The following is a 25,237-nucleotide window of genomic DNA, read 5'->3' as shown; positions in this document are numbered from 1 at the left end:
GTATTCGTCATCGCCATATTGGCGTATCACCTGACTGCTGCCATGGCCAGCACATTCTCCAGATCTCTCACCAACTGAAAACGTCTGGTCAATGGTGGCCGAGCAACTGGCTCGTCACAATGCTCCAGTCACTACACTTGATGAACAGTGGTATGGTGTTGAAGCTGCATGGGCAGCTGTTCCTGTACACGCCATCCAAGCTCTGTTTGACTCAATACCCAGGCGTATCAAGGCAGTTTTTACGGCCAGAGGTGGTTGTTCTGCGTACTGATTTCTCAGGATCTATGCACCCAAACTGCGTGAATATATAATCACAAGTCTGTTCTAGTATAATATATTTGTCCAATGAATACCCGTTTATCATCTGCATTTCTTCTTCGCGTAGCAATTTTAATGACCAGTAGTGTAATATCGTGTCGGGTCTCTTTTTTCAAGGTGTAGTGCAGCAGGTCGACGTAGCGTCGACTCAACATGTTGTTGGAAGTCCCCTGCAGAAACAATGAGCCATGCTGTCTGTATAGCTGTTCATTATTGCGAATGTATCGTCAGTGCAGGATTTTGTGCACCAATTGACTTCTCGATTATGTCCCGTAAATGTTCGATGGGATTTATATCTAGTGATATAGGTGGACGAATCACGCATTGCCTAGAATGTTCTTCAAACAAGTCGCGAAGAATTGTGGCCCACCGACATGGCGCGTCACCATTCATAAAAATTTATCGTCTTCTGGGATCATGAACTCCATGAATGGCGGCTGCAAATGGTCTCCAAATAATCTAATATAACCATTACCCGGTCCATTTCATGTAAACATAGCCCACACCATTATGGACACACCACCAGCTTGCTCACTGCCTTGTTGACAACTTACTCCACTGCATACAACTGACAGCTCCACAAATGCACTGCCCACTGATACATTGTGTACGCGATACTACCGCCACAGGTATACGTGCATTTCGCTATCCCACGACTTTTGTCACCTCAGTGTATTTTCAGTCGATGCTTGTTGTATTTTTTGTTCGATTTATAGATAAGAACCCAAATGCAATAAGAAAAAAATCAAATACTGTAGTAGACAGCTGTTTCTAGCAGTTCATATAGATAAAATTTGCTACCAGAGAGTAATGTGTTTGTAAGCACTCCATCTTCAGGCCACAAGTGGCCCATCGGGACCATCCGACCGCCGTGTCATCCTGAGAGAGGATGCGGATAGGAGGGTCGTATGCTCAGCACACCGCTCTCCCGGTCGTTGTGATGGTTTTCTTTGACCGGAGCCGCTACTATTCGGTCGAGTACCTCCTCAATTGGCATCACGAGGCTGAGTGCACCCCGAAAAATGGCAACAGGTGCCGGCCACGCCCGACAGCGCTTAACTTCGGTGATCTCACGGGAACCGCTGCATCCACTGCGGCCAGGCCGTTGGCAATGTGTTTGTAAACACAACAGATTATGGGATCAGATTAATCATTACTAAATTGAGGATTGGAAATTTCCTCCATTAACCCATTCAGTTACGTGGTGGGTGAAAGTCAAAGAGCAGTACCTACATTTCGATGTTCGTTTATTTACTTTACAAGCTTTTGTAATAATAATACTCTAATGTGACAAAACTCTGTCATACCTCCTAACATCGTGTCGGACCTTCTTTTGCCGGCGTAGTGCAGCAGCTCGACGCGGCATGGACTCAACAAATCGTTGAAAGTCCCCTGCAGAAATATTGAGCCATGCTACCTCTAAAGCGATCCATAATTGCGAAAGTGCAGGATTTTGTGCGTGAGTTGATTTCTGGATCACGTCTTATAAATGTTCGATGGGATTTATATCTGCCGATATGAGTGACCAAATCGTTCGCTCGAACCGTCTAGAACAGGGGTTCCCAACAAAATTTTCTCGAGGACCCCCTCATCGAGCATGATTGGTACCTTGTCATATCACAGTGTCAAGTACCTAAAAAAGCCAAATTAAGAGTCTTTTTATACATTTTCTATTTTTGGTACTTAGAAAAAACATTGACATATTCATTATTGAAAAATTATTGAGCTTAAAACTTCTTCAATTTAACCCTCATTGTTATTGTTAAATTTTTGATTATTGCTCAAAATCTTTGTCTTCAAATCTGGGTGTATAGTTGCTCATGCTCAATGCCGATCTCTTTACAAAACAAAGAAAATAATCTGGATTGCAAATGTCGAGTTTTAATGTAGTTGATGATTTGAACTTCTTCGTTCAGTATCTTTTGCAATGGTTCAGGCAATCTTTTGGCTACTAAGGCTTCACGATGGATACAACAGTGAGTCCATTTCACCTCAGGGGCTACTGCTTTGATACGAGCTAAAAGTCCTGTTTTTTTGCCAGCCATTCACTTTGCTCCATCTGTCGACGAGCCTACACATTTTTTCGAGGTAACATCGTGACATTGAGATAATTACTTAATGCAGTAAAAATATCATCTGCTGCTGTCTGCAGTAGTTCGCATGAAAAAAGAAAATCTTCGAACACTTGGTCCTCCCATAAGAATCTTGCGAAAGCCAACATTATAGCTTTTTTTGATATGTCTGTGCTTTCATCCAATTGTAGAGCATACATGTCACTCATGCAAAGTCTAGCCAGCAATGTTTCTTCGACGTTAACTGCCATATCAGTAATTCGTCTTTGAATAGTATTATTTGAGAGCGGGACAGTTCCTATTACCTTAGCAGCTGCATCACCTAACATTCTCTCGCCAAGTATTATTGCTGATGACAGTGTACGTTCTTCAGCAATTGTGTGGTTTTTCCCACATTTAGCAACAAGCTGAACCACCTCGTAAGACGCAAGGTTGCATTTTCATTTACATTTGCACAACAGTGTTTTTGTTAATTGTTTTACGAGATGTTTTCAACTATCCTAATTTATTTTTGAAATAAATCTAATGACTTACTTTTGTACTCTGGGTGCTTTGTTTCAAGATGGCGCCGGAGTTTTCCTGGTTTCATACATTCATTCGAAAGGCTTTCATTGCCAATTATACATTGAGGTTTAGGTTGTTGCTCAGGTCCAGTGAACGTAAAACCGATTTCCAAATAATCAGAGTTACATTTTCTAATTTTTCTAGTAAGCTTAACACTGATCCTGGAAGGGTTAGGTTCAAAGGACGCCGACAATTTAGGTTCAATGGACACTGACAACTTCGGTTCGAGAGTCACTGACTTTCTTGCCTGCACATCAAATGCATTGTCTTCATCTGTAGACCTTTCTCGTTTAAACGAACCACTTTTTAAACAACGGTTCATTTTTAACTACGCGAACTGTAGCTTCCGCGAAAAACAACGCTTTACAAACACTACTGTTTTAATACAGAATATTGAATATGTAAACAACACGGTATGTGAAAGCACTGGCAATAAATTAACAATGGCCGATTGTCGTTTGAAATGCGAGTTTCTGTGTAAAGTGACTGTCAGTTGTCAGCTGCAAAGAGGCAGCGCGCGCAGTCTAACGGCATACAGCAGAACTATTTGCCTCTGTCTAATTCTAGTTTTGCGCTGGAGTGTACTAGTGTCAGTTTACTCTAGGAAGACGCTAGACGCAGAAGTTAGCGTTCGCTAAAGCTCTGCTCATGCAGGAAGCGGCCGAAACAAAAAATCTGTTATCATAAGAAATGTATTTAATATTTTTTTTATTCTAATGGCGTCTTGCGGACCTCTCTGCCATAGCTCGCGGACCCCTGGGGGTCCGCGGACCACCTGTTGCGAACCACTGGTCTAGAATGTTCTAACTGCAATCGCGAGGTCCAACCGATATGGTCACGAGTCCAAGAGAGACGCTGCAGGCGATGTGCTGTTAGCAAACGCACTCGCGTCGGTCGAATGCCACCATATCCCATTAACGTCAAATTCTGCTGCGCTGTGCCGAGCGGTTCTAGACGCTTCAGTCCGGCACCGCGCTGCTGCTACGGTCGCAGGTTCGAATCCTGCCTCGGGCATGGATGTGTGTGATGTCCTTATGTTAGTTAGGTTTAATTAGTTCTAAGACTCGGGGACTGATGACCTCAGATGTAAAGTCCCATAGTGCTTAGAGCCATTTTTCTGCTGCGCTGTCCTCACGGATACTTTCATCATACGTCTCACATTGATTTCTGTGGTTATTTCATGCAGTGCTACTTATCTGTTAACAACTCTACGCAAAAGCCGCTGCTCTAGGTCGTTAAGTGAAGGCTATCAGCCACTGCGTTGTCTGTGGTCTATGGTCAGAGGTGATGCCCAAAAATTTCTATTTTCGGCACACTCTTAACACTGCTGATTTCGAAATATTGGTATGATATTGCAGTGCCTGTGTTATTCTGATTACGATGCGAAGTTACTTTGGACATGCATGCACTGCGGCGACTACGGCCTTATGAAATACATTAAACGTATTCGCAATTGCAATTGAGGACTACCATCAGCTGTAGACCCTGACGGTACAGCAACTGGAACACCATGATTCTCAGCAACGTTCTGAATTTGCTCCTCGGTTTCTGTCACAAATCGAAGTTGACGACATGTGGCCGGGCAATATTGTATTGCGTGACGAGGCACATTTTAACTCTATAGGGTACACTGTTAAATGCAGAGGAGAGAGCAGATAGGTGGAAAGAATACACTGAAAGCCTCTATGAGGGTGAAGATTTGTATGATGTGATAGAAGAAGAAACAGGAGTCGATTTAGAAGAGATAGGGGATCCAGTATTAGAATCGGAATTTAAAAGAGCTTTGGAGGACTTACGGTCAAATAAGGCAGAAGGGATAGATTAAATTCCATCAGAATTTCTAAAATCATTGGGGGAAGTGACAACAAAACGACTATTCACGTTGGCGTGTAGAATATATGAGTCTGGCGATATACCATCTGACTTTCGGAAAAGCATCATCCACACAATTCTGAAGACGGGAAGAGCTGACAAGTGCGAGAATTATCGCACAACCAGCTTAACAGCTCATGCATCGAAGCTGCTTACAAGAATAATATACAGAAGAATGGAAAAGAAAATTGAGAATGCGCTAGGTGACGATCAGTTTGGCTTTAGGAAAAGTAAAGAGACGAGAGAGGCAATTCTGACGTTACGGCTAATAATGGAAGCAAGGCTAAAGAAAAATCAAGACACTTTCATAGGATTTGTCGACCTGGAAAAAGCGTTCGACAATATAAAATGGTGCAAGCTGTTCGAGATTCTGAAAAAAGTAGGGGTAAGCTATTGGGAGAGACGGGTCATATACAATATGTACAACAACCAAGAGGGAATAATAAGGGTGGACGATCAAGAACGAAGTGCTCGTATTAAGAAGGGTGTAAGACAAGGCTGTATCCTTTCGCCCCTACTCTTCAATCTGTACATCGAGGAAGCAATGATGGAAATAAAAGAAAGGTTCAGGCGTGGAATTAAAATACAAGGTGAAAGGATATCAATGATACGATTCGCTGATGACATTGCTATCCTGAGTAAAAGTGAAGAAGAATTAAATGATCTGCTGAACGGAATGAACAGTCTAATGAGTACACAGTATGGTTTGAGAGTAAATCGGAGAAAGACGAAGGTAATGAGAAGTAGTAGAAATGAGAACAGCGAGAAACTTAACATCAGGATTGACGGTCACGAAGTCAATGAAGTTAAGGAATACTGCTACGTAGGCAGTAAAATAACCAATGACGGTCGGAGCAAGGAGGACATCAAAAGCAGACTCGCTATGGCAAAAAAGGCATTTCTGACCAAGAGAAGTCTACTAATATCAAATACCGGCCTTAATTTGAGGAAGAAATTTCTGAGGATGTACGTCTGGAGTACAGCATTGTATGGTAGTGAAACATGGACTGTGGGAAAACCGGAACAGAAGAGAATCGAAGCATTTGAGATGTGGTGCTACAGACGAATGTTGAAAATTAGGTGGACTGATAAGGTAAGGAATGAGGAGGTTCTACGCAGAATCGGAGAGGAAAGGAATATGTGGAAAACACTGATAAGGAGAAGGGACAGGATGATAGGACATCTGCTAAGACGTGAGGAAATGACGTCCATGGTACTAGAGGGAGCTGTAGAGGGCAAAAACTGTAGAGGAAGACAGAGATTGGAATACGTCAAGCAAATAATTGAGGACGTAGGTTGCAAGTGCTACTCTGAGATGAAGAGGTTAGCACAGGAAAGGAATTCGTGGCGGGCCGCATCAAACCAGTCAGTAGACTTATGACAAAAAAAAAAAGGGTACAGTGATTGCACAAATTTGGGCTACTATTAACCCACATGTTGTCCACGAAGAGCTATTACCCTCGCCATTTGTCTGTGGTGTGGATTCACAGGCACCTTTGTTCTCGGTCTTCTTTGAATAAAATGCACCCATAGGGCCTATCAGTGAACCGTGACGTCTGCACTTCTTGTACAGCATGTGATTCCTGCTTTCGAAGGGCGCAACTGGAGCAACACCTCACGACGCTGGCCCGGTGAAAGATCTGCTTAGTGCAGCCTTCCACAAACGTGGCCTGTAGCATCACTTGATCTGAACCCATGTGGCTTTTGCCTCTGTGGATACCGAAAAGGACATGTTCAGTCTCTGCCTGATTTGAAGGCCACTATACACGAAACACGTTGTTCAGATTCAATCTGAACAGCTGCGAGCCACTGTTGATCAAGTCGTTTTACGGATGCGCCATCTCGTCGATGTCTCCGGTGCTCACACTGAACAATCTGTGTAAGCGGCGGTTAATAAAAAATCAACATTATGCTTTTCTCACTTGTCTGATAATTACATAAGGAAACATTTCTATAGGTCTTTAAACCATTCAAGCGCCAGATTTACACCTGGTGGTAAAAACCGGAAATTATTTCTTTTCCAGCGTAAATCGGCTGCGCATTAACGTATCAGAATATCTACCAAACTCACCGACGATGCTTTAGGCGTATTTTGAAGATCAGCTATCGTGACCGCGTTTCAGATGATGACATGCTAAGAAGAATTGGTCCATGAAGCCTGCATAAAATCGTCGTTGTTAGAAGATTAAAGCTTGCAGGGCATGTTCTACGCATGAAAGATGCAAGAATTCCCAAATCAGCTCTGTTTTGGAAGCTAACGGAGGAGTACAGAAGCAGAGCAAGACCTCGTAATACCCGGAAACGAACTTTTGCAGCCGGCCGCGGTGGCCGTGCGGTTCTAGGCGCTTCAGTCCGGAACCGCGGGACTGCTACGGTCGCAGGTTCGAATCCTGCCTCGGGCATGGATGTGTGTGATATCCTTAGGTTAGTTAGGTTTAAGTAGTTCTAAGTTCTAGGGGACTGATAACCTTAGATGTTAAGTCCCATAGTGCTCAGAGCCATTTGAACTTTTGTAAAATATTACATGACTTGGGAGGAAGCTGAAAAACTGACCGCTGATAGAGTTTGCTGGAGGGAACTTGTCACGCGATACGCTACCTGGCCTTGGTGGAACTAGGTCTAACAAGGAAATATCACCAACTTGACCCCGTACTTTAAAGGAAAAAAGGATACTTGCAGGATATCAGGCTTATTAATCAATCCAAAGCGAAGAGTTGAACCATAATTCTGATAGTACGCAGCTATGAATGTTTGAATATACAGCTTTTAAATTTCGCGTGCACCGGTTGTTTGTTAGTAGCTCCGTCCCACTGTCACTCAATGCCCGAGGGCGAAGTACTGTACAGCAGGGTGAGTAAAAGGTTTGTGAAATACTATTGTGACAATGCTAACATGCTTTGTTCATAATGTCGAAGAGTGCGGTTTCTAACCTCTAGCTTGTGCTAGAGATCTCTTTGCTTTTGACATTCTTATGCTGCGATTCACAAATGCGGTGTCACTGAATGAAAAGAATGAGAGTCTCATTAAATTAACGAAGCTCTATTTCATTATTAACGCCACTGTTGTGAGTTAGTTTCTTTGGATTTTAAAGCTGACAGTGTTAAAGTGAAGTAGGCTACATTAGCAGGGGATGCGTTGTTCTCCAAATTGATTGGCATAGTTAAATTGTAAATCCAAAATAACTAACTTTATTTCGTAATAATTCTTCACTTGCTTAGGTCTATTAAATTTGCTTTTGAGGCATGTGTGTAAAACTGCAGAATATCGATACGAAAATACTGTTAAATCATACTGAACCCGTATATACGTGACATTGCCATATCGTGACCTCACGCTGGCTGGCCATAACTGTGTTGTGGAACAAGATTTAAAAATACGTTGGACAGATGTGTCATCTCCCACCTCCTCTTCCTACGCTTTCAACATTCCCAGAACAGAGGGCTCGGGTTGTCGCTCCGCTCAGCAGCTCTTGGCGCTTGGGCATTAGGCGTCTCTGTTTGGGTGGAGCGACACACAAACAACCGCGGCAAAAGGAAGTTAAAAACCTGTAGCTTATAACTGCGTATTATCAGCATTAAGGCCCAAATTTTCACGTGGGATCGGTTGCTGGGGCTGAACTCTTGCGAGTGTATTTTTGTCTCCTGGGAGCTTGATGTCGAATTGGTGACGTTCCCTTATAAGTCTAACTCTCCTGTTCCTATAGTACCAGAAGCTTCCTCAAGTCTGTTTCGTTTACCGTAACAAAGGCCACTTGTTTACCTAAACTGTCACAAATCGACATGAAGGCACGCTCCCCAGTTGTAACCATGACTTCTTGATCTGACTCATGTTTTTGTATCTCACACGACCTTCCTAATGGTCAGTGTAAAATTAGTAAATATATCAACGTTCTTCTGACGTATAAGAACGTACTTCAGCACATAACATATTGAGAAGTGTACACCGAAGTCAAACCAAGTGTTTATATTTTTCACCACACGAATAAAAAAAAAAGTTTGTTAAAATTTAAACGGTAAGTTTTCTTAAGTTCTGCGATAGCTTTAGTAGGGCGAATGATGAATAGAATGAAAGACTAACACAGTTTTAGGAATAACTGTATTTTACTGTGTTTTTAGAAAAGGCAAATAATATTCTATGCTAGTTAAGGTCGTTTGTCGTTCAGCTGTAATAAGGGGTACGTTAAAATAACAATTATAGTTGTGCCTACCAAGCTTGAGCCAGGTGAAACCGAGAGCCAATAATCTTCACCGACGGGAAGGCAACCTAGGTAGTCTCATGGATGGACTGCTCGAAGTCAGTTACCACCGTTTTTGGTTTAAAGACAGTTGCCTCTTCCTAAATTTGTTTTGAACACATGACTTAATGTTCTAATAGATTTGCTTCTTCCTATCTTTCATAAGACTGAACACAGACTGAACACTGATGGTATGTAAGGACCTGCAGAGAGATCGTCGGTGGTGAACAATTGGAGAAAGTGTTTCGCTACATATTGAGAAGTATCATCCAACAATATAGTTTCCTGTTGACACAGTTATTGTAGACTGAAGTCGGTTGAAAGGCAACCTGACCATTATCCATATTATCATTATTGTAGTTGTCACCTCCGTCTGTGATACGGCAACTCGGAATTTTCAGCGCGGATTTTGACAGTTTCGCCATTCTTTTCAAACGAACGCAATACTGTTGCGAATATACCTTATATCCTTCCTAGTTAATGTGTTCACGGTTGTCGGATTGTCATCTACGTCTTTGCGTATAACGATTGTTGGTCTTTTATCAAACCTTCGCCGTTTGTTTTAACAGAATTCCATAACATTCTCGTGTTTAAAAAGCGTTCTACTACAGGTGTGTAGTTATGAGTACAATTCAAACGCAAAAATAAGTTTTCACAGACTACTGCAAATAATTTAACATAACACCGCGAAATTTCGCCATAGCATCGTCATCAGCGTTCTTCTGTTCCTAGAAATCGTATGTAAGATTTGAATTTATAACCGTGTCAGGCTAAAAAACACGGCTTTCGGCCATAATTTCCGCTTCTATGACTAATCTGAGCCACACCGCGATACACTAGGTAATTCTGCACAGATGTTAGCGAGATGCTGCTGTTTACAGGACTGACGGATTCGGTTAGAACCAGAATACCGCCCCCGAAGACTCATACCTAGGGTCAGGCCGTCCTGCTACCTACGTAAAAGGTTGCCGAGTTCGAGTGTGAGATTAACGGACCCTTCCTGTGGTCATTAAAAGTTGGGGAGTTCGAATATATCCATAACTGTTAACAGGTGGTCATGTGACCCTATACTGCTGACTTAATTCGTGGTAATGGAATGGTGGGTATGTGGCAGTCGTTCGTGTGGAATCATGAGTTCAAATGGTTCAAATGGCTCTGAGCACTATGCGACTTAACTCAGAACTAATTAAACCTAACTAACCTAAGGACATCACACACATCCATGCCCGAGGCAGGATTCGAACCTGCAACCGTAGCGGTCGTTCGGTTCCAGACTGTAGCGCCTAGAACCGCACGGCCACTCCGGCCGGCTGGAATCATGAGTCAACGTGGAAATGAGAAAGAATGGCAGTAAAAGAGTGTTTGGACGTACTCTACCGAGAATGAATTAGTCCTATTTGTTGCATCAACGCGGACTGTCCAACGTCTCTGCAAAGAATGGTGTACCAAACAGCAATATAACATGGCGTAATAACAGTGCTCGTAAAAATATCATAATCTATCGATAGGAACTGAAGACGAATGTCACGTCTTGTCAGTCACAGTCGGTTTCATACCTGACAGAAGTTGCTGCTGTTAGTGAATGCAGGCCCACTCAATATGTTTGTGAGCGGACATTGCGAAGCGAACTGCATGTGATTCGCATACTTCGCCAGAAGACTATTGGTCAGAGCGGCGCATAAAGCTGCACGTCTTCATGACCCCAAACAAGATAAAATCACGATTGCTGATGAAGCCGTTTAGTATGGCCCAAGGAGTCGCGGAATCCTCCCTTTTAAAAATCATACAAGGTGGGAAATACATTTACGGCTCAATGAGACGTTTCGTCCGCAATATGTGGAGGTTGTAGTTCCAGCAAAAGGTGGTTCTGTGGTGTCCTGGGGAGACGTATTAATTGTAACATGACAAGGGTCCACTCAGTGTGGTTAAGGTGAACATGAACCAAGATGTTTACTCAAATGCTCACAGTGACCAAGTATAAATCTTTCTTCACGACAAGCAGCTATGCTGTTGACACTGCGATCTTCTAAAATTACTACAACTGGAGTTACAAGGTTTGGTGCCTGGTTTGACAAAACCGCAGTCACTCTACAGCATCTCGACAAACCCGCTAAATCACACGATCTTAATGAAAAACAAAAGCCGGCCGTGGTGATCTCGCGGTTCTCGGCGCTCAGTCCGGAACTGCGCGACTGCTACGGTCGCAGGTTCGAATCCTGCCTCGGGCATGGATATGTGTGATGTCCTTCGGTTAGTTAGGTTTAAGTAGTTCTAAGTTCTAGGGGACTGATGACCACAGATGTTAAGTCCCATAGTGCTCAGAGCCATTTGAACCATTTTTTTGAAAAAGAAAACTCTGGCGCTATTTGAAGCAGCGGATGAATCGCAGCAGTTAGTATCTGCGCAATTTGGTGGTTCTACGGAAGCGTCTTGAAAAGAGGACGCGAAATGAACACCAGCAAAAGTAAAATAAGGATAATGAAATGTAATTGAATTAAATCAGGTGATCCTGAAGGAATTAGATTAGGAAACGAGACACTAAAATTAGTAGACGAGATCTTTTACTTGGGCAATATAATGACAGACGATGGCAGAGGTAGAGAGGATGTAAAATGTAGACTGGCAATGGCAATAAAGGCGTTTCTGAAGTGGAGGAATTTGTTGAGATCTAAGGTAGACTTAAGTGTTAGGAAGTCTTTTCTAAAGAGTAGTGATTCTCCAGCTGAAAGAGGTTCCTACTCAATGGTCTGAAGATGACCACAGCAGTGGTCGAAACCGGTCACCTTAATAAATATAAATCGTGATCAAGACTGTTTGTAATAGTAAATCTTTTCTAAAGGTTTACGTCTGGAGTGTAGCCTTGCATGGAGGTGAAAAGTGGACGACATACAGCGTAGACAAGAATAGACTAGAAGCTTTGAAATTCTGTGCTACAGAAGAATGCTGAAGATTAGATGGGTAGAACGTGTAACTAATGAGGAGGTACTGAATAGAATTGGGGAAACTAGAAATATAAACTAAACTAAAAAAAAAAAAACCTTGATTAGAAGAAGGGATCCTTTGATAGGACACATTCTGAGAGAATAAGGTTCAAAATGGTTGAAATGGTTCTGAGCACTATGGGACTTAACATCGGAGGTCATCAGTCACCTAGAACTTAGAACAACTTAAACCTAACTAATCTAAGGACATCACACTCATCCATGCCCGAGGCAGGATTCGAACCTGCGACCGTAGCAGTCGCGCGGTTCCGGACTGAAGTGCCTAAAACCGCTCGGCCACCGCGAATGGCAGACATTAAGACATCATCAACTTAGTACTGGAGGTATATTGGGGGGAGGGGGGGAGGTAAAAATCGTAGAGGGAGACCAAGAGATGAATACAGTAAGCAGATTCAGAAGGATGTAGGTTGCAGTAGTAATTCGGAGATGAAGAGACTTGCACAGTACAGAGTAGCAAGGAGAGCTCCATCGATCCAGTCTTTGGACAGAAAACCACAACAACAACAAGGGGATGTAATTGTCGATGTGTGGCTTCAGTTGGATATGACATACCTTAATAGATTTGTGGATTCTCTCCCTCGTCGAAATGAGACCATTACGCCGTCTGCACACGGAACGTACATCCGAACATTAAGCGATGAGCGTGCCGAATTTCTGATGTCACAACGTGGAATAGCAAGTTGGGGAGTCTTTCCGTACGTGTAGAGAAATATCTGGAATGTCAGACATCCTGAACGTTGACCGATGAGATGACAGAACGCCACCTACGTCACATGGACGCTATATCCCTTCAGTGCACAGTTGTCAGGCGCCATATGGCTTGCAGTTGAAGCCCATATTTATATATGCCGTTTCTGAGCACCAGCAAACTGTAGAGCTCTCGAAAACCCGTCATTAATCGTACGATTCGCTGTAATAAAATGACGAGAAACGTCATATTCGTGGTAAAAGTATTATTGTAACTTATATATTGTGAGAGTATGCCATTTGAAAGCAACGGCATGTTGAGGAGCCATTAAAAACACATTGTTCTTGGTACAAATTGTTAAAATTAAATTTCAATTAGTAAGGTAGCTACAAGCAAAGCTTTCCGGACGTAACAAGCCAGATGTGGTCACTAAACAGTCGTGGTAACTAGTGTGCATTGAGTGGCGTCACAGATTTCTGGCTAAGATTTGAAGAGTGGTAGTTCGTGTCTTAATACATTCAATTTTTTTTCTAGCCTTCATGTTTGCAATAGGTTCTGATTCTTTCTTATTAGTTTAATATAAGTATATACTATAATATTCGATGTTATATAAATGTAAGTGTGCTTTTTTTGAGGGGTGAGTTTGTTCGATTAGCTTAATTTACAGGACAAATTGCACTACGCGCAGTGAGAAAGTTTGCCTTTTTTTTTCTTTTAGCTTCTGTGATCCATTCTGCTACTGTGAAGGAAGATTAACCAAGTAAGAATGACCTTACGGGTTTACTAAAAAGTGAGAATGATGAAATAATTTTTATCGTATATGGAGAACTATTATAAATTTGTATTGCACTATTTGTAATGAAACTTTTATAAGCCGATGTCCTTACTAACTGGACACGGTACTTTCCTTTTTGTCTTATAATATTTTCAGGATGCTTAAGTTTTTATTTATATATACTTCAGGCAGAACAACCTGACTAGCACACGGACAAGGAAGAAAAGTACATTTTAATAGAGCTAATATAGGAATTTTGCTCCCGTTCATTTAGTAAAAGTGAGATTTACGAGCCAAATACAACGGAGAACTGCCGTTGGAGCTCGTTGCGATCGCCCACCACGTTGACACCCACGCACAGTAAGCACAAGTCGCATCGTTCCTGAGAGTTCACCATCACGCTGTACTCGGCACGCTCAACGTCGACGTTCAACAGCACAGTCCGTGTGTCGACGGCTTAACAACCCCTAGAGACTATGTCATTGTGACGTGACGTTTATGTCACATCTCCGGCTACAATTTATTACGTTTGATTGCTACGTTTTAACAATCACTATTGGAAGATTCACGTCGCTCTAAGTTGGCAAGTAGTGTACACGTTGCGTCACGAGAAAGATGGTCTCAAGGAGTAAGAACAGTACCTTGCCGTGCTGGAACAAACACAGACCTCACATATGTGACTTGCGGCGAAGGAGTACAATTTTCATCATTCATATTTATTCTTTAAATATCAATGCGCTTCTCCAGCTGTTCTTCCGACGTTATTTACACTGATAGGTTGTTAATAACAATTTTAATCCACACGTAAAAGACTAAAGACAGATTTAAATTAACTAGTATCGACATACTGTGTTCATAAAGTAGGGAAAGCCCATTGTATTATATAATTAATTGAATTTTTTTGTAAGCATATTCCTCGTTATTAACTGAACACTGCCTTTCAAAACAACAATAGACTTTTCGTCATCGATGTCCACATTATTCCTATTACTCTGTCAACATAAAAATTGTATCTACCTAGTTCGTGGTCTTTCAGTCTGACCGTTTAGTGTTCTTCTTCAAGACATAGCCTAAAATATAATAAGGGAAGTCGTAGCTATTCAAAATGATGAAACTGAAAATTAAGAGCTTACTTCAGTTTTTATCGTAACGGCGGCAATGAGAACAAAGGTAATTCCATTGCAAACTTCTTTCAATTGAAGTCATGACTTTAATGAAAGTGGCAAAGGTAATGCTAATCAGAACACTGCGAGGAGTTGTGGCCTAAATAACAATAGATTTATTCATACTTAATATCACAAGACAAAATAATGGCTAATGAAACGTCATACAAACATTTTTATTTGACAAACGCTTTCACTAATATGCGGTCTATAGTGAACAAAGTGATCAGCTGGGGATCATCACGCGACCCTAAGCAGAACTAATCGCTTTACCTGACTTCATACACGTGAATCCGTGGTATGGTCCAAAAACTACGCTACTATCAAGCATCTATACTCAAGTATTCCAAAAAGAAAAATATGGCTCCGAAGAGTAGGGTGCTGAGAAGCATATATTGGAGCCCTACGCCGTAGCAGCGATTACTTTACCCTCCTGCTGGTCAGGGCGTCACACCACGATGCGCTCAGCGGCTGAAGTCATGGTCGGCAGCAATCTGTTATTAATGGTGCACGACCGAAAAATGCATGTACGCGGTCTCGCGTACGGCTAATTCGGACGTAGGTACTTCCCTATGAGCCTCTGAAACCCCGGTGGATTCCAGTGTGCACGTGGACCCGTTTGCTGGTCTGCCAAACCAATTTGACTCCGTGCCATGACTATGCGTGATGGAGTATGTCAAATGTTTAGATGGCCGACTCAGAACAAATACAGGACTATTACAAATGATTGAAGCGATTTCATAAATTCACTGTAGCTCCATTCATTGACATATGGTCACGACACACTACAGATACGTAGAAAAACTCATAAAGTTTTGTTCGGCTGAAGCCGCACTTCAGATTTCTGCCGCCAGAGCGCTCGAGAGCGCAGTGAGACAAAATGGCGACAGGAGCTGAGAAAGCGTATGTCGTGCTTGAAATGCACTCACATCAGTCAGTCATAACAGTGCAACGACACTTCAGGACGAAGTTCAACAAAGATCCACCAACTGCTAACTCCATTCGGCGATGGTATGCGCAGTTTAAAGCTTCTGGATGCTTCTGTAAGGGGAAATCAACGGGTCGGCCTGCAGTGAGCGAAGAAACGGTTGAACGCGTGCGGGCAAGTTTCACGCGTAGCCCGCGGAAGTCGACGAATAAAGCAAGCAGGGAGCTAAACGTACCACAGCCAACAGTTTGGAAAATCTTACGGAAAAGGCTAAAGCAGAAGCCTTACCGTTTACAATTGCCACAAGCCCTGACACCCGATGACAAAGTCAAACGCTTTGAATTTTCGGCGCGGTTGCAACAGCTCATGGAAGAGGATGCGTTCAATGCGAAACTTGTTTTCAGTGATGAAGCAACATTTTTTCTTAATGGTGAAGCGAACAGACACAATGTGCGAATCTGGGCGGTAGAGAATCCTCACGCATTCGTGCAGCAAATTCGCAATTCACCAAAAGTTAACGTGTTTTGTGCAATCTCACGGTTTAAAGTTTACGGCCCCTTTTTCTTCTGCGAAAAAAAACGTTACAGGACACGTGTATCTGGACATGCTGGAAAATTGGCTCATGCCACAACTGGAGACCGACAGCGCCGACTTCATCTTTCAACAGGATGGTGCTCCACCGCACTTCCATCATGATGTTCGGCATTTCTTAAACAGGAGATTGGAAAACCGATGGATCGGTCGTGGTGTAGGTCATGATCAGCAATTCATGTGATGGCCTCCACGCTCTCCCGACTTAACCCCATGCGATTTCTTTCTGTGGGGTTATGTGAAAGATTCAGTGTTTAAACCTCCTCTACCAAGAAACGTGCCAGAACTGCGAGCTCGCATCAACGATGCTTTCGAACTCATTGATGGGGACATGCTGCGCCGAGTGTGGGAGGAACTTGATTATCGGCTTGATGTCTGCCGAATCACTAAAGGGGCACATATCGAACATTTGTGAATGCCTAAAAAAACTTTTTGAGTTTTTGTATGTGTGTGGAAAGCATTGTGAAAATATCTCAAATAATAAAGTTATTGTAGAGCTGTAAAATCGCTTCAATCATTTGTAATAACCCTGTAAGTAAACCCACGCATCACTTGTTGTGTGCATGATGCTAGAAGCAGTACCTCTCATGGTTCAGATGGTGACTGACACAGGTCTCACCTTTTAGGTAAAGACCTGCAGTTCCTTACTAGCGAAGTGCCAGTGCAAGAGTGTCATCTTCTCTTTCTCTCCACTTTCCTCGCCAGCTCGGTAGCCTAGCACACTTACATCTTAGACTACTTCCACTTTAGCCAAGCCAATCACGAGCTGGAGCACGGCACTCGAAGCAGGGAGACTGCCCCTTGCTCTGCACAAACAGATTTGATCAATCAGCGACTTTAAAAATTAATTGGGCAAAAAAAGGAAAAAAGATTCAACTTCACGGCCTCTTTCCCACATGTTTATGCTATGTCTTTTGCTAATAGTAGCATGACCTGGATGGAACCACAGCCCTCTATAAAAAGATCCTTATCTGCCCTGTTGCATCCATTTCGAACTTTACAAACAACGGCCATAAACTCCCTAAAAGCCTCGTGCCTTCTCAAATATGTTTTGTAGCAGAGTCTGGACGTCTGGGCGCCACTGACATGTCCCATGGAAATTCGCTGAAACGCACAGACATCTCATCGGCTTCCTGCTTAACAAGGGCCCATACTCTGCTTTATTGCCGGTCATCAATGCTCTGTCCATAGCAGTGGCGACTTCTCAGCGGTAGTCAGCCTACCTGGACGCGGCCGCAGACCGACCGGCACCATCCAACGTGTCTGCACAATGAGACCGAGGAACTCCGCAGTCCGCAAAGTTTTCACCTAGGTTCTGCAAAAAAACTGTCCCCTCGGCCCTCAGGCGCCGTACACTTTTACTGCAGTCGTTTAAATCGGCACCCTCTTCCTTTGAACACAGGTAAACCTACCGCTATTCCTTCACTAGAGCACACAAGCAAGAGTGTTAACTACTGCCGCGCGGGATTAGCCGAGCGGTCTAGGGCGCTGCAGTCATGGAATGTGCGGCTGGTCCCAGCGGAGGTTCGAGTCCTCATTCGGGCATGGGTGTATGTGTTTGCCCTTAGGATAATTTAGGTTAAGTAGAGTGTAAGCTTAGGAACTGATGACCTTAGCAGTTAAGTCCCATAAGATTTCACACACATTTGAACATTTTTTTGTTATTTACTGCCAGCCATTTCATCATATGAATGAAGTCAGATCATATCCATGGATAGCAACCAAGTAAGAAAAATCAACTTCCCTAAGAACATTACGAAGTATAACACCATATCAGAAGTGAGAGTGCTCTAGAATCTCTCGCCGTTTACACTTAGACAAAACTAAGCGAAAGAACCACGCCAATAAACAGTGTTTATACACTCTCTGTTGGCCCCAATAGCTTTGCTACTACGACGTTTTGTTTTCCACTGCTGACAGCGTCACCGACCTAGCAGTTGTAGCACTGAAGTTACTCGGTATGCATAAGTTACTGCAAATAAACGACTTGCAACATTTAAACATGGATGTGCCCAAAATGAGAACCGAGTGAGGTTGCGCAGTGGCTAGCACACTGGATTCGCATTGGGGCGGACGACGATTCAATCCTGCGTCCGGCCATCCTGATTTAGGTTTTCCGTGATTTCCCTAAATCGCTCCAGGCAGATGCCGAGACGGTGCCTTTGAAAGGGCACGGCCGACTTCATTCCGTGTTCTTCCCTAATCCGATGAGACCGATGACCTCGCTGTCTGGTCTCCTTCCCCCAAAAAAAAAAGGCAACCCAACCGAAAATGAGAATTCACGGAATGTTGTTACTTTCTTCTGTCATTTCTATGTTATTGAAACATTTGTATATTATAGATATAATTATTTGAATTCTCTTGAATTCTCAGGTCATTTGAAATGCATCCTTGATAAAGTGCGTTGAAAAACAAATTTTGTGTTAATGCTGGCAAATTAATTTTTTCTATGTGGATGGCATGTATCATGTACAAAAACCTCTAATGCAAAATGTTTTGCATTACAAAATCTGCAGTATAAATTCATCAAACCGCAATTGTAGCTGTCAAAGTTATGTGGAATTATCTAAAGAGCGCATTTAAATGTATTGTTCTATAAAATAGTTGCGCTATCATTATGAATCTCTACATTTCCGCTATTTTCTTTACACAAAGATTGCGTTTGTCTAACTCTGCGTCTTTCACTCTGACCCGTTAGCGTTCTCTTCCTAGGTATAGCCTAAAACAAATATAATTTCCCTACAATGAGGGAACTTGGATGTCGTAGTTGTTCAAATGAAGAAATGAAGAATTAGGAGCTTGCTTCAAATTTTCTGGCAAGAGTGGCAAATGACCAAAAAGTTATTCTTACAGGAAAGAAAGCGAAATAACGACGCCAATGTACAACGTTAATTACAGACTTCGATACTACGATTTTTGATTTCCACTGTTGACAACGTCATCGAACTAGCTGTTGTCGCATTGTATCTGCTTGGTATGTGTGTGTTACTGCAAATGAACCATGTAAACATGAACTTCTCTAGAATGCATGTTCACCAAACGTTGTTATTTTCGTGTGTCATTTCTACCACAGCATCTGATCGGTAAGTAGGACAGAAGTTGGTAGAACTTCAATTTTCAATGTTCACGTATTGCAGATTTTACATACGAAATCATCTGCTTCCTTCTACCACTCTCAACAGCTACGAACGCACATAATTTTTTCTTTGTGCGTACCTATGGGAAAAGCCGGTCGATGTCGCCGAGTCGTTCTAGGCGCTTCAGTCTGGAACCGCGCGACCGCTACGGTCGCAGGTTCGAATGCTGCCTCGGGCATGGATGTGTGTGATGTCCTTAGGTTAGTTGGGTTTAAGTAGTTCTACGTTCTAGGGGACTGATGACCTCAGATGTTAAGTCCCATAGTGCTCAGAGCCAGCCACCTATGGGAAAGTACCTTTCGAATTACCTAAGTTCCACTGGTCTTCTTACATAATTGATATTAAGAATCGATACTGTAGTTTTCGTGTCCACGTATTAATATTGTGATGTTACTAAGCTGTTATTGTTGAAAGTCACGGGCGAATCGTGGGCGAGGATTCCCAGGAGGCAACACATACTTAAATGGGCCGAGTCCACAAAACTCGCCGTGATTAATAATGGTAGACTGATTCCCAGAACCGTTTTCTGATTTTTGGTTTCATGAATACACATAAAATCAAGGGACATCCCTATATTTCACGATGTTATTTTTATAGCACCGAATTCTTTCCCATTCACTATTTCGTTAAGCACTGTTTCCTACCTGCATGTCGAAGGATGGGGCCACTGGAGAAGAAGCCGATCGGGACATCAGCTATGAGACGTCTTTAGAAGGCGTGAGATAAGCAGGTTGCCTCCAGTTGTGCTAGGGAAAATGATCGCGGACATTACTTACTAAAATCCATCGTGTTTGTTAATCCCAGCACATTTTTAAGGTGAGAAGTGTCATTTATTGTAACTTACTATGTTGTTTATAAGCGTCAAATTTTAAAAAATAAAAAATAAACGAAGAACCGCAAAAGAATTATCGGAATGGGACGGAAGTCGGTAGACGTGACGTACATGTAGAGACAAACAAATGATTACGATTTCGGAGAAACTGGATGGGTCATTCTAGATAAAGATCTTGACAAATGGAGCTACTCAGTAATGAAGCGATCTACCTCTGTCCCTTACGCAAGCCTGGAGTCTCACTGACTGGAGCATAATTTTCTTCAGTGATGAGTCGCCCTTCGAACTGAACCCCGATGACCAGCGAGACGCCTCGAGCGGCGCGGCGGTGAGATACCAATCTGACAGTCACCCGCTGTACGGCCTAGCAACCGGGAGTGTTGATCTGGGGTTCCATTTCTTTCCATAGTAGAACCCCTTTGGTTGTTATACGGGGCATCCTAATAGCACAGCGATACGTCGCCGGTTTCATGTCCTCCACGGCAATCCATCCTGGACTCATATTTCAGCGAGATAATGCCCGCACGCATACAGCGAGAGTTTACACTGCTTGGCTTCGTGCTTGCCAAACCGCACTTTGGCCAGCATGGTTGCCATATCTCCTCCCAGTTGAGAACGTTTGGAGCATTATGGGCAGGGCACTTCAATCATCTCGGAATTCTGACGATCTAACGCGCCACTTGCACGGAATGTGGTGCCATATCCCTCAGGAGGACATAGAACAGTTCTATCAATCAGTGCGAAACCCAGTAACTTATTGCATAAGGGACAGAAGTCGATCTACGCGTCATTGATTTGCTCACTTTGTGATGCACTTTGTCGTGATTGAATCGTCCAACTGGTCTGAAATTTTTTAATAATTTGCTTGTTTGCACGTTTAAACCACATCTACCGATTTTCGCCCCATTCGGATAATTCCTTCGTAGTGCGCCGTTGTTGTTTTTTTATTGTCTTAGAGTGTATTACAAGTTTCCTAGGAGTGATTATTTTATGTCCAGTGCTCTCATTTTACAAATGCAAATCACTCATGACTTCAGCAGTAACGGCGGCAGGTGTAAATAAGAAGAAAATACTTTTGTGTAGATTTATCACGACTTATATTAAAATGAATAGTGATATTGCAAAATACTGATTTATGGTACATACATTGTTTCTGTTAGAACACGGCACAGTATAAAAACTTATTTTCTCAGTGTGAGGATATACGTTGAGTACATCAGTTAATGAGGAGGAGGTTTTTACATCATCTCAAGAATAGCTATAGAATCGTGAAATGCATTTTTCACCATTTTTTAACAGTAGGTAACAGCAGTTCGAGGGAAAGTTTCACAATAACCATCCACAAACAGTACGACACAACATTACGAAATCAAGTCTAATTACCCCCTCGAAAAAATAAAGTTACTAAATTAATTTTTATACGTTTTCGAAGGTGCATGTCGGCAGTCGTACTACACAGTAAAATCACCGGGCGACAGAAGCAACACATGTGATACTAGAGCTTGCAAAATAACACGACAAAGTTATAAAAGTGTCATATCGTGCGGTAAATCGTCTTCTGCAACAGCGGAAATGCTGCGGCTGTGTCAGGCCTGCACGAGCACCTAAAGGCATCGTCTGAATTGGCCTGAAAAATCTGCAACATTTCCGTTGATCCAGGAAACGAATTACCGCACGATACGACACTTCATCATGTTGTTTTGCGTCCTCTAGCGTCACACGACGGTACTTCCGTGGTGCAGGGATTTCAACATGTACAGATGTTGCAGAGATGTACCTGGAAACGAAAAAAAAATTAGTTAAGTAATTTCATTTTTTCGGGATGATAATCAGAACTTTATTCCTGTCTCACTTCAGCCGTCCGTCCAGAGGCTTTCGGCGCAGGTGCCGGGCCCGTCCCACCACTCGTTTATGTCGGGGTACCACTTGGTGGGGTATTCGTCGTGCAGGAGCGCACACAGCCGGCAGAAGAAGTGCGTGTTGATGAACTCGCCGGTGCCCTTCCATGCGAAGTAGGCGTTGTACTGGTCGTCGTGGGCGTCCAGGAAGTGGAGGTAGCGGGCCAGCTCCTCCGGGGATCCGAAGAGCTCGGCCAGCAGGTAGGAGCCGCGCGGCGCGCTCAGCGCGTAGTCCGCCGGTCGCGCGCCCAGCGCCACGGGCAGCACCTGCCGCGACAGCCCGTTCACGAACAGCTTCTCCGTGATGTAGTCGCGGCAGTTGCAGTTCTCGAACGACAGGTAGAACTTGTAGTCCCTGTCCACCATCTCGGGGCACCTGGGGTCCTCCCTCGGACACTCCAGCTTACCACACATCCCGTATATGTCGACCTGAAAATTTATTTCTTACATTGAAACCTAGTGTCTGGATAGCTTAACCCTGTCGTGGTCGATACTACAAAGGTTACCACAAAAGCAATATGCAGTTGTGAGCGTTAGGACATCTGTATCTCACATCTGTCTAATGCTAACATGTGGTCAGGTGCTTTCGAAACTTGGAGAAAAAAATATATATATGCATATATATATAAACGGCGGTAATAATGCGTACACAAGGGATAAAAGAACATTCCATTGGCGAATCTGTCATTTGTACTTAGGTATTTCAAATGAAAAGGTTTCCGACGTGATTAAGGCCGCACGGCGGGAATTAACACACTTCGAACGCGGAGTAGTAGTTGGACCTAGATATAATGGACATTCCATTTCGGAAATCTTAGAAAATTCAATATTCCGAGATCTACAGTGTCAAGAGTGTGCCGAGAATACCACATTTCAGGCATTACCACTCACCACGTACAACGAAGTGACCGACGGCCATCACTTAACGGCCGAGAGCAGCAGCGTTTGCGTAGCAACACTGCGTGAAGTAACTGCACAAATCAATGTGGGACCAACTAACTTATCCGTTAGCACAGTGCAGCAAAATCTGGCGTTAAAGGGCTAACGCAGCAAACGACTTACACGAGTGCCTTTGCTAACAGCACCACATAGTCAGCAGCGTCTCTTCTCAGTTCGTGGCCATATTGCTTGTACCTTAGACGACTGAAAAACTGGGACCTAGTCAAATGAGTCCCGATTTATGTTAGTAAGAGCTGATGGTAGGTTTCGAGCGTGGTGCACACCCCACAAAGCAATGGGCACAAGTTGTGAACAAGACACTGTGTAACTTGGTGGTAGCCCCATAGTGGTGTGGGCTGTGTTTACATGGAATGTACTGGGTCTTCTTGTCCAATTATAACGATCATTAATTGGAAATGGTTATGTTTCGCTGTTTGCAGGCCATTTGCAGCCATTCATGTACTTCATGTTCCTAAGCAAAGATGGAATGTTCATGGATGACAATGCGCCATGTTACTGGGCCACTATTTTAGCGATTGGTCTGAAGAACGATCTGGACAGTTCAGGTGAGTGATGAGTGATCTGGACACCCAGATCGCCCGACATGAATCCCATCCAACATTCATGGAACATAATTGAGAGTTCGTGCTCCACATCCTGCACCGGAAACACTTTCGCAGTTATGGACGGCTATAGAGACAGCATGGATCAATATTTCTATGGGGTACTTCGAAACACTTGTTGAGTCCATTGTTGCTGTAGTCTTCAGTCCTGAGACTGGTTTGGTGCAGCTCCCCATGCTACTCTATCCTGTGCAAGCTTCTTCATCTACCAGTACTTACTGCAACCTACATCTTTTTGAATCTGCTCAGTGTATTCATCTCTTGGTCTCCCTCTACGATTTTTACCCTCCAGGCTGCCGTCCAATACTAAATTGGTGATCCCTTGATGCATCAGAACATGTCCTACCAACTGATCCCTTCTTCTAGTCAAGTTGTGTCACAAACTCCTCTTCTCCTCAATTCTGTTCAATACCTCCTCATTAGTTATGTGATCTACCCATCTAATCTTCAGCATTCTTCTCTAGCACCACATTTCGAAAGCTTCTATTCTCTTCTTTTCCAAACTACGAGGCCTGTTCAGAAAGTAAGCTCCGATTGATTGCCAAATTGAAACCACAGTGAACATCAGAAATGTTTTACTTGTAACAATTAGCTACACCTTTCAGCTACTTCTCTACGTAGTCGCCGTTCTGACTTAGACTTTTGTCATAGCGTTGTACCAACTTTTCAATAGCCTCATCATAGAAGGCAGCCGCCAGTGCTTTCTGCCAATTCTCCACGCTGGCCTACACCTCGTTGTCTGTGTCAAAATGTTGTCTTCAAAGACAGCGGTTCATGTTACCAGAGATGAAACTCAGGGGGAGACAATTGCGGACTGTATTGTGGGTAATCTAACATTTCCATTTGAAAACGATGCAGGAGCATCTTCATTGCCCCTGCAGAATGCGGCTGAGAATTGTCGTGAAGACGAAACAGCACGACAGTTATGTAATGTTAGCTGCATAGCTTCAGGCGAAATTTCTCACCAGGCCCTCGTACTTGGCGGCAGACACTATTTTCTAGACATCTTTACGCACTCACTGCGAGCTCAGAAATGAGAAGAGCGACGTGATGCTAACTGGGGTTATACTAGAGACACTACCCAACACATCTGTGCAAAGCTTTATCGGATTTTCATAGTCGTTTCCATTTCGCGACCGATCGGAGCTTACTTTCTGAACGCCCCTCGTATTTATTGTCCATGTTTCACTTCCATACATGGCTACACTTCGTACAAATACTTTCAGGAACGACATCCTAACACTTAAATCTATACTCGATGTTAACAAATTTCTCTTTTTCAGAAACGCTTTCCTTGCCATTGCCAGTCTACATTTTATATCCTTCCTACTTCGGCCGTCATCAGTTATTTTGCTCCCCAAATAGCAAAAGTCCTTTACTACTTTAAGTGTCTCATTTTCTACTCTAATTCCCTCAGCATCACCCGATTTAAATCGACTACATTCCATTACCCTCGTTTTGCTTTTGTTGATGTTCATCTTATATCTTCCTTTCAAAACACTGTCCATTCCGTTCAACTGCTCTTCCAAGTCCTTTGTTGTCTCTGACAGAATTACAATGTCATCGGCGAAATTCAAAGTTTTTATTTCTTCTCCATGGAT

The 25,237-nt window shown here is 43.1% G+C and overlaps 1 protein-coding gene across 1 annotated transcript in view; it reads right to left on the bottom strand.

The window, feature by feature from the left end:
- Nucleotides 1-22,029: 22,029 nt before the first annotated feature.
- The window catches only part of LOC126419836 (glycoprotein 3-alpha-L-fucosyltransferase A-like), a 63,362-nt gene continuing 60,154 nt past the window's right edge, over nucleotides 22,030-25,237 (bottom strand). Inside the window, exon 5 of the mRNA XM_050087229.1 lies at nucleotides 22,030-22,503. Coding sequence (XP_049943186.1) covers nucleotides 22,030-22,503 — 474 coding nt within the window. The remainder of the gene's footprint in view (nucleotides 22,504-25,237) is intronic.

Source organism: Schistocerca serialis, chromosome 1 (genome assembly GCF_023864345.2).
Source record: "Schistocerca serialis cubense isolate TAMUIC-IGC-003099 chromosome 1, iqSchSeri2.2, whole genome shotgun sequence".
NCBI classification, from domain to species: domain Eukaryota; kingdom Metazoa; phylum Arthropoda; class Insecta; order Orthoptera; family Acrididae; genus Schistocerca; species Schistocerca serialis.
The sequence above is the reverse complement of the archived record's forward strand: the minus strand, read 5'-3'. Positions and strand labels throughout refer to the sequence as shown.